At 42.2% G+C, this 16,230-nt stretch overlaps 2 protein-coding genes across 3 annotated transcripts in view; both read left to right on the forward strand.

Annotated features, from left to right (window-relative positions):
* Positions 1-5,469, forward strand: part of wdhd1 (WD repeat and HMG-box DNA binding protein 1) — a 57,248-nt gene extending 51,779 nt beyond the window's left edge. For both annotated transcript variants that reach the window (XM_078407181.1, XM_078407180.1), the window contains exons 24-26: positions 2,830-2,954; positions 3,662-3,800; positions 5,214-5,469. In XM_078407181.1, coding sequence (XP_078263307.1) covers positions 2,830-2,954; positions 3,662-3,800; positions 5,214-5,420 — 471 coding nt within the window. In that variant the 3' untranslated portion in view covers positions 5,421-5,469. The remainder of the gene's footprint in view (positions 1-2,829; positions 2,955-3,661; positions 3,801-5,213) is intronic.
* Positions 1-16,230, forward strand: part of gmfb (glia maturation factor, beta) — a 449,169-nt gene that overhangs the window by 219,688 nt on the left and 213,251 nt on the right. The gene's annotated exons all lie outside the window — the stretch shown is intronic.

Raw genomic sequence — 16,230 nt, forward strand, 5'->3', positions numbered from 1 at the left:
TCTTTCATCATACGTCAGTCCCGTCATCCCAGGAATTAACCTGGTGAGCATACGCTGCACTCCCTCAATAGCAATAATGTCCTTCCTCAAATTAGGAGACCAAAATTGCGCAAAAAATACTCCAGGTGCGATCTCACCAGGGTCCTGTACAACTGCAGTAGGACCTCCTTGCTTCTAAACTCAAATCCTCTTGCACTGAAGGCCAACATGCTATTGGCTTTCTTCACTGCCTGCTGTACCTGCATGCTTACATTCAGTGACTGATGTACAAGCACACCCAGGTCTCGTTGCACCTCCCCTTCTCCTAATCTGACACCAATCAGATGGTAATCTGCTTCCTGTTATTATCACCGAAGTGGATAACCTCACATTTATCCACATTATACTGCATCTGCCATGCTTCAGCCCACTCACCCAACCTATCCAAGTCATCCTGCAGCCTCATAGCATCCTTCTCTCAGCTCACACTGCCACCGGGTTTGTGTGATCTGCAAACTTAGAGATGTTACATTTAATTCCCTCGTCTAAATCGCTAATATATATTGTAAACAACTGGGGTCCCAGCATAGAGCCTTGCAGCACCCCACTAGTCACTGCCTGCCATTCTGAAAAGGACCCGTTAATTTCTACTCTTTGCTTCCTGTTTGCAAAACCAGTTCTCTATCCATGTCAATACCCTACCCCCAATGCCATGTACTCTAATTATGCGCACTAATCTCTTGTGTGGGACCTTGTCAAAGGCTTTTTGAAAGTCCAGATACACCACATCCACTGGCTCTCCATTATCCATTCTACTTGTTACATCCTCAAAAAATTCCAAAAGATTAGCCAAACATGATTTTCCCATCATAAATCCATGCTGACTTTGACCGATCCTGTCACTGCTTTCCAAATGCGCTGCTATAACATCTTTAATAATCGAATCCAGCATCTTCCCCACTACTGATGTAAGGCTAACTGGTCTATAATTCCCCATTTTCTCTCTCCCTCCTGTCTTAAAAAGTGGAGTTACATTGGCTACCCTCCAGTCCACAGGAACTGATCCAGACTCGAGAGAACATTGGAAAATAATCAATGATGCATCCACGATTTCTAGGGCCACCTCCTTGAGTATTCTGGGATGCAGACCATCAGACTCTGGGGATTTATCTGCCTTCAGTTCCAACAGTTTACCCAACACCATTTTCTGACTAATGTGGATTCCCTTCAGTTCCTCCCTCCCACTAGATCCTCGGTTCCCTAGTATTCCCGAGAGATTGTTTGTGTCTTCCTTAGTGAAGACAGAACCAAAGAACTCATTTAACTGTTCTGCTATTTCCTTGTTTCCCATTATGAATTCGCCTGTCTCTGACTGTAAGGGACCTATATTCATCTTTGCTAATCTTTTCCTTTTTACATACCTATAGAAACTTTTACAAAATTGATTAATTTTCATCAATATGTACAGTAATGAGATAACTATTATTGCTGTCCTGTGCACTTTGTTAGGAGCTTCCCATCAGAGAACACCTCTGGATTATACAGATTTTTTTTTTAGGGCAGGAATGAATTTGACAATGGTATCCATGTCCATATAGTTGGAAAAGAGTGAAATTCAGCATCTCTGTTTGGATGTGAAATGTGGCCAGGACCCCTAAAGTTTGTAAACATTCATGCAATAAGTACAAAGTGAAATTCCAAACAAAACATTTGCCTCTAAGTCTGAAGAAAGGTCTCGACCTGAAACATCACCTTTTCCTTTTCTTCAGAGATGCTGCCTGACCTGTTGGGTTACTCCAGCATGCAGGTACAGCAGGCAGTGAAGAAAGCCAATGGAATGTTGGCCTTCATAACAAGAGGAGTTGAGTATAAGAGCAAAGAGGTCCTTCTACAGTTGTACCGGGCCCTGGTGAGACCGCACCTGGAGTACTGTGTGCAGTTTTGGTCTCCAAATTTGAGGAAGGATATTCTTGCTATGGAGGGCGTGCAGCGTAGGTTCACTAGGTTAATTCCCGGAATGGCGGGACTGTCGTATGTTGAAAGGCTGGAGCGATTGGGCTTGTATACACTGGAATTTAGAAGGATGAGGGGGGATCTTATTGAAACATATAAGATAATTAGGGGATTGGACACATTAGAGGCAGGAAACATGTTCCCAATGTTGGGGGAGTCCAGAACAAGGGGCCACAGTTTAAGAATAAGGGGTAGGCCATTTAGAACGGAGATGAGGAAGAACTTTTTCAGTCAGAGAGTGGTGAAGGTGTGGAATTCTCTGCCTCAGAAGGCAGTGGAGGCCAGTTTGTTGGATGCTTTCAAGAGAGAGCTGGATAGAGCTCTTAAGGATAGTGGAGTGAGGGGGTATGGGGAGAAGGCAGGAACGGGGTACTGATTGAGAGTGATCAGCCATGATCGCATTGAATGGCGGTGCTGGCTCGAAGGGCTGAATGGCCTACTCCTGCACCTATTGTCTATTGTCTATTGTCTATTTTGTATCAATCTAGTGCATCTGCAATTCCTTCCTGCACATTAAAACATTTTAGCACCTGCACATCAAAAAGTAAAGGATGCAAAGCAAGTTTGCATGTGCATGCTATTTTTCTGATTTTGTTTGCGATGTAACCAAAATGTTTTGCTGAATATTATAAATCAATTTTCTAGCCACTTGGCTTGCACTGAGATTTAAAAAAAAATGAAAGTATGGTATTTGGTCGCATAACATTAAAATTAGATTTTTTTAAATTGTCCTATAAGGAGATAATTTCATGTTCTTGGTTTGTGCAATCAGACTGCATTGCATCAGTGCTGTGAATCTAGTTCAGCATCTATTGTTAATGTTCTTTTTTTCCAAAGACCCAAGCTACACTCTTCCAATCAACCATCCCCAAGTCCAGCAGTACAGTTTCAGAAGGTAAATGTATCGGCGACAAACCTGCGCAAACAGTTATCCCTGACAGCAAAGCTACAGACAACAAAAAGTGAGTGTATTGTAGCAATACATGCAAAAGATAACCATTAAAATGGTTGAAAATGTAACAATTTGTGTTGTGACCATCATTTTGCTTTCAAATATTGCAATTAAGACTGGTTTTCTGGAAATGTGGTTTAAATGATTCAGCACTACTAGATAGTTACCACATACACTTTCAATTTGAATTTTAGACCATAGAGCAGTACAGCACAGGAATTGGACTTTTGGACCACAACGTCTGTGCTGAACATGATGCCAAGTTTAACAAATCTCATTTGCCTACATGTGATCCATATCCCTGCATATCCACGTGCCTACCTGAAAGCTTCTTAAGCACCACCACCATATCTGCTTCCACCACCACAACTGGCAGCGCGATCATTCCACCCATCAACCTCGTAAAAGAAAATTGCCCCACGCATTTTCTTTGAAATTTGCCCCTCTCATCTTAAAGCTATGCTCTCTAATTCTTTGGCATTTCTACCCTGGGGGAAAATGGTTCTGAAAATTTCCCCCCTATCTATGCTCTTCATAATTTTATATACTTCTATCAGGTCTCTCCTCAATCTCCAGCGCTCCCGAGAAAATAATTTTAGATTTATTTTCAATGTAAGTACAAACTATAATTCTTAACCTAATGGACTCAGTTGAAAAGTGGGAAAATTTGGCATTGGCACAGTAATCATTAACAATTTTTTTTTTTTTTTTTAAAAGGTCAAAGAAGACTGGTTTCCAACTCTGGTTGGAGGAAAGCCGAGATGATATTATTGCGGAGAGCCCAGATTTGACTGAAGAAGAAATAATTAAGGAAGGAATGAACAGATTCCGCATTGTGTCAGCTGAGGACAGAAAAGTATGAAACCCTAGCCTGGAATTTAGCTTTTAATCAATTTTGAATCTTTTTGTAATTGATTTGAAAATTTGGAAACATTGCAATTGAAGTCTTTGAATAATTAAACTTAATAGACTGGAAAGTCCACTTCCAGGTGAAAGTATATGCTTGGGCAAATAAATTGGCTGGGCAAATGTAAAAATTGTCCCTAGTGGGTGTAGGATAGTGTTAGTGTGCGGGGATCGCTAGGCGGTGCGGACCCGGTGGGCCGAAGGGCCTGTTTCTGCGCTGTATCTTTAAATCTAAAAAAAATCTAAAAATAATTTGTGATCATTCCTTTGTATTGTCTACTGTTGTGCCTTTAGAGTTCAGTATTTAATTGGTTTAGATTCTCACCTTGGATTGCTTTGTTAGTGCTAAGGAAAAACGATGGCTATAATTAGAATTATGGTTGAATATATTATGCTTTAATACTTTAAACATAAACCTGACGTGTAAATTTGAAGTTTTAGATCTTTAACTTGGTGAAAAAATCCGTTTGTTTTGAGTCACCGAATTATATCTACCATGCTGATATGTCTTGAATACTCAAGTTGAGCAGGAAATGGTGTTGTCGCTTGCGCTGTTTGATTTCAAGAATTAAGAGTGTTTATTTATCAAATGCACCGGAAATGAACCATAGCAGTGAATGTCTTTGCTCCAGTTTTATTTTGATTTCAGTATTCGCTGTCTGTTAAAGAAAATGTAACGGAGTTGGTTAGAAATGAGTGTTGCTGAGGAACCGTTTCCAGGTTTATTTGTTAATATTGATTTTGTTTCTGTGAGTAGATGACTCTTGTTTAAACAGATTGCACTAGTGTAATTGACAGATAAAATGGAAGAGAAACAGAATTTTATGGAAGGTTTTGCAGAAATCTTGTGCAGTCATTTTAAATTAATATGGAGCGATCAGTCTTAGCCGCAGAGTGGGATTTGCTTTTTGGGAACAGGTGGAACATTTGGATGGCTAGACCTCTTACCATTTTTTTGTGTTCTCTGTTATAAATGGTGTTGTGCCACTCTCATAACTTTTTAGTGTGTTCAATCAATTGCAAATCAACCATGCGAAGAGAGTGGGGGAGAAAAGGGAGAGTGTATAATGGCAACTAAGATGTATTTAAAAAATAAAAAAAACTTGTAAATAAACTCAAACCTGAAGGAATTTAGCATAACCAAAGCTCCTTCATAAATGTAAAACATGGAGAAACACCAAAAACTCTAAATGCTAGTGTTTGTTTTCTTACACTTTGTTACTTTTGAGTGCAAAGCTCTTAACTAGAAGTTTCTCCAGAGCACGCCTTGTTATAATAGATGTCTGTTGAGGTGAACTCTCAGCACTGAGAACTAGGTAAATTCCAACATCAACATTGATCATGCAATGCTTTTATTTTCCAGACCTGGACAGAGAGAGCTAAAGAAGCAATCAATACCATGCCTGCTGTGGAAGTTAAAAAACGCAAACGTACAGAAGATCTGGGTGCGGATGAGCTGGAAGACAAAAAGGCAAATTCGGAAGCAACTGAAGCTGTAGCCAAAAAGCAGAAACCAGGACACCTATCTGCAAATTCAAGATTGTCTGCCTTTGCCTTCAAAAAAGACTGACAAAGCTGCAAATTGTTTCAATTTGATCTGAACCTAATGGAATATTATTTTTACATGACACATTAAAAGATTGTATAAAAACAGTTTGGACAAGACTTGAATTATAAAAAGTTCCTGATATTGGACTTGGTTGCTTTGGGGAGATGTATTGTCTATATTTTTATTAAGTTCACAATTAGCCATACACATTGTATTCAGTTCATCCCTTGCAGCAGGTTCTGTTATTCAGCCAAATGATGCTCCACTCAAAAATAGGCAGTTTTTAATGAGATGGAAAATAGTCAATTTGGCTGCTAATGGGGAGGATCTGGTTATCCACCTGTATTTAATTACTAAAACGGTGTGCAATAACGAATGTGATAGTGTGTGGAAGGATATATCTGAGTTCATCAAATTTATTTTCACTGCAACTACTTTTTTTGTACATTTGCCCTGATGAAGATCATTACATTAGAAACATATATTTATTTAAGAAAATAGTTGTGAGCAATTTTAGGTAATGCATGACTCCGAACTGCCAAATTGTATTCTTTGAACACTGCTTTTCATAAGTTATTCAGCTTGCTTGGCACTTGTTAGTAAACTGTCCAGTTAGATCTAGTTACTAATCAGCCATTACTTGCAAGTAAATGTAGGCCAGAACTACGACAGAGTTATGTGATTTTGCATTTTTAATGTATTGTGAAGCTCATTAATCTAGGATTGAAGTCTGTGCCACACAAGCACATTTTCTGGATTTTTGTGAATACTCCCGACAGAAACATTTACTGTCAACATTAAAAAAAAAGTGAATAAAGATTCTAGTGAATCTAGTAGGCCCCTGGCGAGTGGGCAGAGAACAGGGAAACCATCATCTAGTGTGCCAGATGCCATATCACTGGGATTTCCAATTGGATAATTGGAATTTTGCGAGGTATTGCAGCAAAACTGAACACCATAGTTTCTGACATTGTAACAGAATGACAAATGTACCATTTACTGTTTCAATGTAAACAGGCAATTTTCAAAAGTATATACATTTGAGAAGAGGAAAACAAGTATTTTCAAAAAAATGCATACAGTAGTTGTATTGAATTTGAGCTCAAGGATCATGACATTGTATTGCACAAGCCCCTTGTTAAAGTACTGATGTTTAGGGAGTTCCATGCCATTTATAAGATAGGCTATCCCACTGCACCACACATGGAGTATAATGGTCTTCATCTCACATACAGTCCCTTTGCAAAGGAAGGCTTTTAGTCTGGGATCTCATTGTCATACAGAATGTATCAAGCAGCCAGTTTGAGGCAGGAACAGGAGAGAGAATGGGGCAAAATTGTTTGGGAGGGAGCTGGGGAAGTATTGAGGTGGGGAGATTTTTGCATTGTGAAAATGATCAAAGGTTTCGGTTTTTTTTGGGGGGTGGATTATTTTGGAAAGGATGAATTGTCAGAAGACTTTCAAACGGAAATGATCAGCTGGAGTGATTACAGATAAAATTTATGGCATCTGGAAGCAGATGACAGCATTTATGTAAGGGAGTGTTTTGTCCGGTTCGTTGTTGGACATCCTAAATTGTGGCATACACTAACTCAGCTGCAGTGAGAGTACTGTGTATGGTTCTGCTAAACATGTCAAAGGCCTGGGGTGATAGCAATTGAGTGCAGAGGAGATTTACACGAATGCTGTGAGAAACTACTTACCAGGCTTGTTTTGTTTGCAATAAAGGACTGGGAGAGATTTAATCAAGGTGTGTAAAATTGAGCGGCTTAGACATGGTGAGTAGGTAGGAGATACTTCATTTGGAAAACAAGTTGTTAACTTGGCAAATGGAAACAATGCCAGAAGATTCAGCCTGTATGGCAGCATCGGTGGAGGGAGAATGGTGTTAACAATTCAGGTTGACGCAAAGCATTAACTCAAATTGGTTGAAGGAAAAGAGTAAGAATAATTTCCATGGAAAGAGCAGAGGAGAGGAGATCCAGAATTCACAGATGATGTCAGAAATATTCATCCTATTTCTGGAGTTGCTTAAAGAGTAGTGAGCCAAGAAATGTGGGGGTAGCCTAACAGCTCTGTTTTTGTCAGGAATGGACACGGCAAAATGGCAGCCTCCTGGGTATTCCATGCCTGTTCTAAAGAAAACTTTGAGTTCTTCAATATTTTTCTTTGGAATGCATTCCAGACTTGCAGACATAACCGCAAGCAAGGATTAGCTGTCTGTCAAAAAGGTGATGTGTTGAAACTCAGTAAATGGTGAATATTTTTTCTTGCCTTGGATAGAAAGTTCCAAGATTTTGAATCGTAGAGTCAGTAAATTTTTTCCCTCTTTGTATGTTTTTATGATGCTTGGTAATGTCTGATATGATTTCCAGTAATAATTGTTTATGTATTTACAACCATGCAGACAAAATTGAATGGTGCGAATGTGCACAGGAGGCCATTTGGTCCATCAAGGCAGTGTTGGCTCCTTATGCAGCAGCGTTATTGGAGTTCAGAATAGGAGCGCAGCTTTGAGCAGCAAGTTTGTGGATTGGCTACAGCAAGGGAATCCCAGGTTAGTTACAGCGCGGGAACTTTAAAAAGCCCACCCAGGTACAGGTTTGAGCACTTAAATCGGAAGTCGGAACATGAGCGGCAGCTTTGAGCAACAAATCCCTGGATTGGCTAGAACATCCAGATTGGTTAATTGAATAAAAAAATGAAAATTAGGCAAGGCGCAGCGGAGTGGCCGTGTTGGGTGAGAGGCTGTGTGTAGGTGAAGTGCTATGTGGAGGTAAATGGGCTATTTAATTATTGATTTAGCTGCAGTGGTAATAGCAGGGAAGTTGCAGTACGTCTCCTGCAGGATGTGGGAAGTTGGGAAAACTGCTGTTACCCCTGATGACCACACCTGTGGGAATTGTGTTCTGAGAGAACAAAGAGGGACTACTTTGTTGGTGCACTATACATGGCGACTCTGCATACTTTGTGAAAGAATTTCACTGTGACATGACGTGATAATAAAATATCAATCAGGTTCAACTCCTTAAGGCCGACTTTAGGGAACTGGAGCAGCAGCTGGATGATCCCAGGACCATGCTGAACATGTTTAACAGAACCATGCACAGTACTCTCACTGCAGCTGAATTAGTGTATGCCACAAGTTAGGATGTCCAACTATGAACCAGACAAACCGCTCCCTTACATAAATGCTATCAGGCATTACATAACCAGACAAAACACTCCCTTACATAAATGCTGTAATCTGCTTCCAGGTGCCATAAATTTTACTTATCTGTAATCACTCCAGCTGATCATTTCCCTGTTTGAAAGTCTTCTGACAACTCATCCTTTCCAAAATATTCCACCCCCTCCCCAAAAAAACCTAAACCATTAATAATTTTCAGTTTCTTGGACAGGATGTATAGCGAGGTCATCACACAAGGATCTAGGAAGAGAGCAGGTGGTGATCACGAGGAAGGGAATTAAACAGTGCAGGTGACCGCAATGACTGTACTTCTTCAAAACAGGTATACTTGGGAGCTGTTGGGGCGAATGACACTTCAAGGTTGAGTTGCAGGGCTGTGACACCAACCCTTTTTTTTAATACAAAATGCTATTATTCAAACAAACACAAATACAGAGTAGTAAAATCAAGACTACTATTGGCAGTTTGCAATCAAGCAGTTATCAAATTAAAATATTGTCAACTTTATCTCCAATACAATCGACCCTGGCGCCGAGGCTCAGCAAGGAAGGGTGACGTCAGGCAGAGCCATTTATTCACAAAATGCTAGAGTAACTCAGCAGGTCAGGCAACATCTCAGGAGAGAAGGAATGTGTGACGTTTCAGGTTGAGACCTTCAGACTGATGTCAGGGGGGGGGGGCGGGACAAAGGAAGGATATAGGTGGAGACAGGAAGATGAAGGGGGAAGGGAATTATCTAAAGTTGGAGAAGTCGATGTTCATACCGCTGGGCTGCAAGCAGCCCAAGGCAGAGCCATAGTTATGGGTGCGGACAGGAGATTCTGCAGCAGTAGTTTACACTCCAGGATTGTGTGCTGCCTCCCTGGTGCCAGGGTCCAGGACGTCCTTGAATGGCTGTATGACATCCTCAACGGGTGGGGGAGGGGGAGAAGCCGGAAGTCATTGTGCATGTTGGCACAAATTATATAGGTAGGAATAGGAAGTGGGTTCTGCAACATGAGTGTAGGGAATTAGGTAAAAGGCTGAAAAGCAGGATCTATGGACTGCCTGTGCCAGGTGCTCGTGAGGATAAGAACACAAAGATAAGGGAGATGAATGTGTGGCTGAGGAGTTGGTGCAGGGGGCAGGAATTCACATTTCTGGACCATTGGTATCTTCTGGGACAGAGGTGACCTATACAAGAGGGATGGGTTGCACTTTAACTGGAAGGGATACAGGACCGAGGCAGGTGAGAGGTTAGAAGTTGACATGGAGGATGATGAGAGAAAATATAGAGGGGAGAAAGGCAAGGAGCAAGGAAGGAATGCTGGTTTAAAATGCACTTATTTTAATGCAGGTAGCCTGACGGGTAAGGCAGATGAGCTTAGGGCCTGGATAGGTGGTATGTGTGACTGGGACACTGTAGCCGTTTCGGAAACCTGGTTAAGAGAGGGGTAGGACTGGCAGCTCAATGTTCCAGGGAACGGGTGCTTAAGGAGAGACATAAGTGAGGGTAAAACAGGAGGAGGTATTGTGTTATTGGTTAAGGAGGATGTCACAGCAGTGGTCAGAGGGGACATTATGGATGGTTCTGAAGAAGGGTCTCAACCTGAAATGTCACCCATTCCTCTATCCAGAGATGCTGCCTGTCCCACTGAATTACTCCAGCATTTAGTGTCTATTATGGACGGTTCATCTAGTGAGACTATGTGGGTGGAGCTGAGTAACGAGAAAGGGATGATTACCTTGTTGGGGGTGTATTACAGGCCCCCAAATAGTCAAAGAGAATTAGAAGAGTAAATGTACCAGGTGATTGAAGGCAGCTGCAGGCCTAGTAAGGTTGTCGTAGTAGGAGATTTTAACTTGCCCAATACTAGCCTGGAATATCATAGTGTGAAAGATTTAGACGGGGTGGAATTTGTCAAATGTGTTCAGGACAGTTTCCTCTGGCAATATGTAGAGGGCCCTATATGGGAGATGGAACGCTTGATCTAGTCTTGGGAAATTGGGAGGAGCAAGTGGATGAAGTGTTCCCGGATGAGCCTTTTGGGACCAGCTACCACTGCTATTAGGTTTAAGATGATTATGGATAGGGAGACAGTGGGCCCATGAGTTAAGATGCTAAATTGGGGAAAGGCCAATTCTGAGGGTATGAGACAGGAACTAATGTTGATTGGGGCAGGTTGAAGGAAAAGAACGTCGGGAAAGTGGATTTAAAAAAAAAAGTGTGACAAAAGCTCAGGACAAGCACGTCCCTTTTTGAGTGAAGGGCAAGGTAGGCAAACACAAGGAAGCCTGGATGATGAGAGAAATTGAAGCTTTGGTCAAGAGTAAGAAGGAGGCATGGGACAGGTATGGACAGCTGGGATCAAGTGCATCCATGGAGCAGTTTCGGGAACTACGAAGTAGGCTAAAAAAGGAAATCAGAAGGACAAAAAGGGACAGGAGATGGCTCTGGCAGATAGCATTAAGGATAATCCCAATAAATTGTATGTACATAAAGGGAAAAAGGGTAACCAGAGAGAGAGTGGGACCCCTCAGGAATCAAAGCAGTCAACTCTGTGTGGAACCACAGGATATGGGTAGTCCACTGAGTATTTCTGTTTTTACCGAGGAGAAATACAGGAGGATGGAGGAACCTGGGGTCATCACTGGAAGTGTCAGTGTTACGGTCACAGAGATGTTGAAGGAGCCAATGCATATGAAGATCGACAAATCTCCTGGGACTAATCAGATACACCCGAGGAAGCTGTGGAAAGCTAGAGAGGAAATTGCAGGAGCTCTGGCTGAGATTTACGAGTCGTCATTAAATAAGGCGAGGTGCCGAAAGACTGCAGGGTGACAAATGTTGTGACTCTATTCAAGAAGGGCTACAGGGAAAAGGTTGGCAACTGCAGGCCAGTGAGCTTAACATCTGTGGTCGGATAGTTACTGGAGAATATTCTGAGGGATAAGATATACATGCATTTAGTGGACAAGGGCTGATTAGGGTTTTGTCCATGTGAGGTTTGTGTCTCACAAATCTGTTTTTTGAGGTTGTGACCAAAAAGGTAGATGAATACAGAGCTGTAGATGTATACATGGATTTCAGTCAAGCATTCGACAACCTTCCGCATGGTAGGCTGCAGTGGAAGGGCAAAACCTGTGGGATTCGAGGAGAGATAGCTGATTGGATAGAAAATTGGCTTCATGGAAGGAAACAGAGGGTGATGTTGGAAGGTTGCATTTTGGACTGGAGGCCTGGGACTAGTGAAGTGCTTGAGAGTTCGTTGCTGAGCCCATTGTTGTTTGTCATCTATATCAATGATTTGGATGAGAATGTACATGGTATGATTAGCAAGTTTGCAAATGACACCAAAGTGGCTGGTATTGGAGAGTGCAGATGTTCAAAAAATGCATCAGAATCGTGATTGGTTGGGCAGGTGGGCTGAGGAATGGTTGATGAAATTTAATACAGAGAGATGTGAGGTGATGCATTTTGAGAGCACTAACGTGGACAGGACCTACACAGTGAATGGTAGAGCTCTGGGGAATGTCGTAGGGTAGAGGGATCTAGGAGTACAGGTACATAGTTTGTTGAAAGTGGCCTCACAGGTTGTCAAAAATGCTTTTGGCACATTGGCTTTCATCAGGCATGAGTATAGAATCATGTTGCAGTTGTATAAGACATTGGTGAGGCCATGTTTAGAGTAGCGTGTTCAGTTTTGGAAACGATGTTATAGGAAAGATGTTGTCAAGCTAAAAAGGGTGTAGAGAAGATTTATGAGGATGTTGCCAGGACTCTAAGATCTGATCAATAAGGAGAGGTTGAGCAGACTAGGACTCTATTCCTTGAAGCACAGGAGAATGAATGGTGATCATATAGAGGAGTATAAAATCATGAGAGGAATAGATCGAGTAGACGCACAGAGTCTCATGCCCAAAGTAGGAGAATCGAGAACAAGAGAGATGGGGGGGGGGGGGGGGTAATCGATTTAATGGGAACCTGAGGGGTAAATTTTTCACACAAAGGGTGGTGGGTGTATGGAACGAGCTGCCGGAGGAAGTAGTTGAGGCAATACTCTCGCAATGTTTAAAAAGCAATTGGACTGGTACGGGGGTAGGACAGGTTTGGCGGGATTTGGGCCAAAATACAAGCAGGTAGGACTAGTGTAGATGGGACATGTTGGCCGGTGTGGGTAAGTTGTGCGGCAGGGCCTGTTTCCATGCTGCAAGACTATGACTCTTGTGTCAATTTACCTTCCTGTTCTTTTTTCCATGGCTCTGCAAGTTTTCTGCTCTCAAACCCCAATCCAATTTCCGTTTGAAAGCACTGACTTGATTAAACCACCCTAATAGCAGTGAATTCCAGATTGTAACTGTGGGTGGAATAATGTTTTTTCCTTTTATTCTCTTTTACATTTTGGCCAAGATTAAATCTGTGACTCCTCATCATCAAACCACATGCCAGTGCCAACAGCTTCCTTGTATTTTACCTTTTGAAACTAATCTTGAAGATATCCATCTCCAAAGATATCCTCTCAAACTCTCTTAATCTCCTTTCAAACATTTGCTTGAAGCAGGACAATGGCTTCAATTAGGACAAAGCATGGCAAGTAGTAGATGGATACACGAGTTTTTTTTAAATTGCCAGGCTTTGTCCAGACCCTCCACTCTTCCAGTTTTCTCTCTTCTTCCCCAACCCCCCTCACGACAATAGGTCTGACAAAGCCGACCCAAAATGTCACCAATCCAAGTTCTCCAGTGATGCTGCCTGACCTGCTGAGTTACTCCAACATTTGTGCTTCTTTTTGTAAACCAGCATCTGCAGTTCCTTGTTTCTCCATTTAGAATAATGCTATTTTATTCATATCGTCTCCTCATCTTTCTGGACTTTATACAAACTAGTAGAATAATATAGAATAGTACAGCACAGGAACCGGCCCCCCGGCCCACAATGTCTGCACTGAACATGGTGCCAGGTTAAACTAATATCTCCCTGCACGAGATCCATATCCCTCCACTCCCTTACTTATCCATGTTCCTATCTAAAAGCATTATAAATGCCACTTTTGTATGTGCCAGCACCGCCACCCCTGGCAGAGCTTTCCAGGCACCCACCTCTCTTAAAAAAATTTTTTAAAAACCTGCTCCATACATCCCCTTTAAACTTTATCCCTCTCAACTTAAAGCGATACCCTCCAGTCTTTGACACTTCCTTCCTTGGAAAAGTGGTCTGACTATCTACCCCATCTATACCTCACATAATTTTATTTACTCCTATCGGATCTCCACTCAGCCCTGAGGCTCCAGAAGAAACTATCCAAGTTTGTCCAATAAATCTGTATCTTTTTGCAATCTATAACATTGCTGCTTCATCCACATTTAAATTAGATTCCTCTGCAGATTTGCAAATCTTACCTTTTGCATCCATGTCTCAAGTCATTTATATATTTAAACATTTAGTGGCCAAAGACCTGACACCCAGAAACATTAGGTAGACACAAAATGCTGGAGTAACTCAGCAACACAGGCAGCATCTCTGAGGAGAAGGAATGGGTGACGTTACGGGTTGAGACCCTTCTTCAGACTTTTTTCGGGTGGAGACCCTTCTTGGGTCAGAAAAGATGAGGTACGAGGGTAAGCTAGCCAATAATATAAAGGAGGATAGTAAAAACTTTTTTAGGTATGTGAAGAGGAAAAAAAATAGTCAAGGCAAATGTGGGTCCCTTGAAGACAGAAGCAGGGGAATTTATTATGGGGAACAAGGAAATGGCAGACGAGTTGAACCGGTACTTTGGATCTGTCTTCACTGAGGAAGATACAAACAATCTCCCAGATGTTCTAGTGGCCAGAGATCCGAGGGTGACGGAGGAACTGAAGGAAATCCACATTAGGCAGGAAATGGTGTTGGGTAGACTGATGGGACTGAAGGCTGATAAATCCCCAGGGCCTGATAGACTGCATCCCAGGGTACTTAAGGAGGTGGCTCTAGAAATTGTGGACGCATTGGTAATCATTTTCCAATGTTCTATAGATTCAGGATCAGTTCCTGTGGATTGGAGGGTAGCTAATGTTTTCCCACTTTTTAAGAAAGGAGGGAGAGAGAAAACAGGAAATTATAGACCAGTTAGTCTGACATCAGTGGTGGGGAAGATGCTGGAGTCAATTATAAAAGACGAAATTGCAGAGCATTTGGATAGCAGTAACAGGACCGTTCCGAGTCAGCATGGATTTACGAAGGGGAAATCATGCTTGACTAATCTTCTGGAATTTTTTGAGGATGTAACTAGGAAAATTGACAGGGGAGTGCCGGTGGATGTGGTGTACCTCGACTTTCAGAAAGCCTTTGACAAGGTCCCACATAGGAGATTAGTGGGCAAAATTAGAGCACATGGTATTGGGGGTAGGGTACTGACATGGATAGAAAATTGGTTGACAGACAGAAAACAAAGTGGGGATAAATGGGTCCCTTTCAGAATGGAAGGCAGTGACTACTGGGGTACCACAAGGCTCGGTGCTGGGTCCGCAGCTATTTACAATATACATTAATGACTTGGATGAAGGGATTAAAAGTACCATTAGCAAATTTGCAGATGATATAAAGTTGGGTGGTAGTGTGAACTGTGAGGAAGATGCTATGAGGTTGCAGGGTGACTTGGACAGGTTGTGTGAGTGGGCGGATGCATGGCAGATGCAGTTTAATGTGGATAAGTGTGAGGTTATCCACTTTGGTGGTAAGAATAGGAAGGCAGATTATTATCTGAATGGTGTCAAGTTAGGAAAATGGGACGTACAACGAGATCTGAGTGTCCTAGTGCATCAGTCACTGAAAGGAAGTATGCAGGTACAGCAGGCAGTGAAGAAAGCCAAAGAAATGTTGGCCTTCATAACAAGAGGAGTTGAGTATAGGAGCAAAGAGGTCCTTCTGCAGTTGTACAGGGCCCTAGTGAGACCGCCCCTGGAGTACTGTGTGCACTTTTGGTCTCCAAATTTGAGGAAGGATATTCTTGCTATTGAGGGCGTGCAGCACAGGTTTACTAGGTTAATTCCCGGAATGGCAGGACTGTCATATGTTGAAAGACTGGAGCGACTAGGCTTGTATACACTGGAATTTGGAAGGATGAGAGGGAATCTTATCGAAACGTATAAGATTATTAAGGGGTTGGACATGTTAGAGGCAGGAAACATGTTCCCGATGTTGGGGGAGTCCAGAACCAGGGGCCACAGTTTAAGAATAAGGGGTAGGCCATTTAGAACCGAGATGAGGAAAAACTTTTTCAGTCAGAGAGTTGCAAATCTGTGGAATTCTCTGCCTCACAAGGCAGTGGAGGCCAATTCTCTGAATGCATTCAAGAGAGAGCTATATAGAGCTCTTAAGGATAGTGGAGTCAGGGGGTATAGGGAGAAGGCAGGAACGGGGTACTGATTGAGAATGATCAGCCATGATCACTTTGAATGGTGGTGCTGCCTCGAAGGGCCGAATGGCCTACTCCTCCACCTATTGTCTATTCAGCTGTCTATCAACAGCCACTCTGGGGAAAGCAGCCGTTTATTATTCTCCTCTGAATTCAGCCTTTAAGGCAATTCACCAGAGCAAAACACAAAGCACTGGTGGAACACAGCAAGTCAGTTAGCATCAGGAGAGGAAATGGACAGGCGCCGTTTTTGGTCGGACCGATG

Source organism: Rhinoraja longicauda, chromosome 10, assembly GCF_053455715.1.
Source record: "Rhinoraja longicauda isolate Sanriku21f chromosome 10, sRhiLon1.1, whole genome shotgun sequence".
Taxonomy (NCBI): Eukaryota; Metazoa; Chordata; class Chondrichthyes; order Rajiformes; family Arhynchobatidae; genus Rhinoraja; species Rhinoraja longicauda.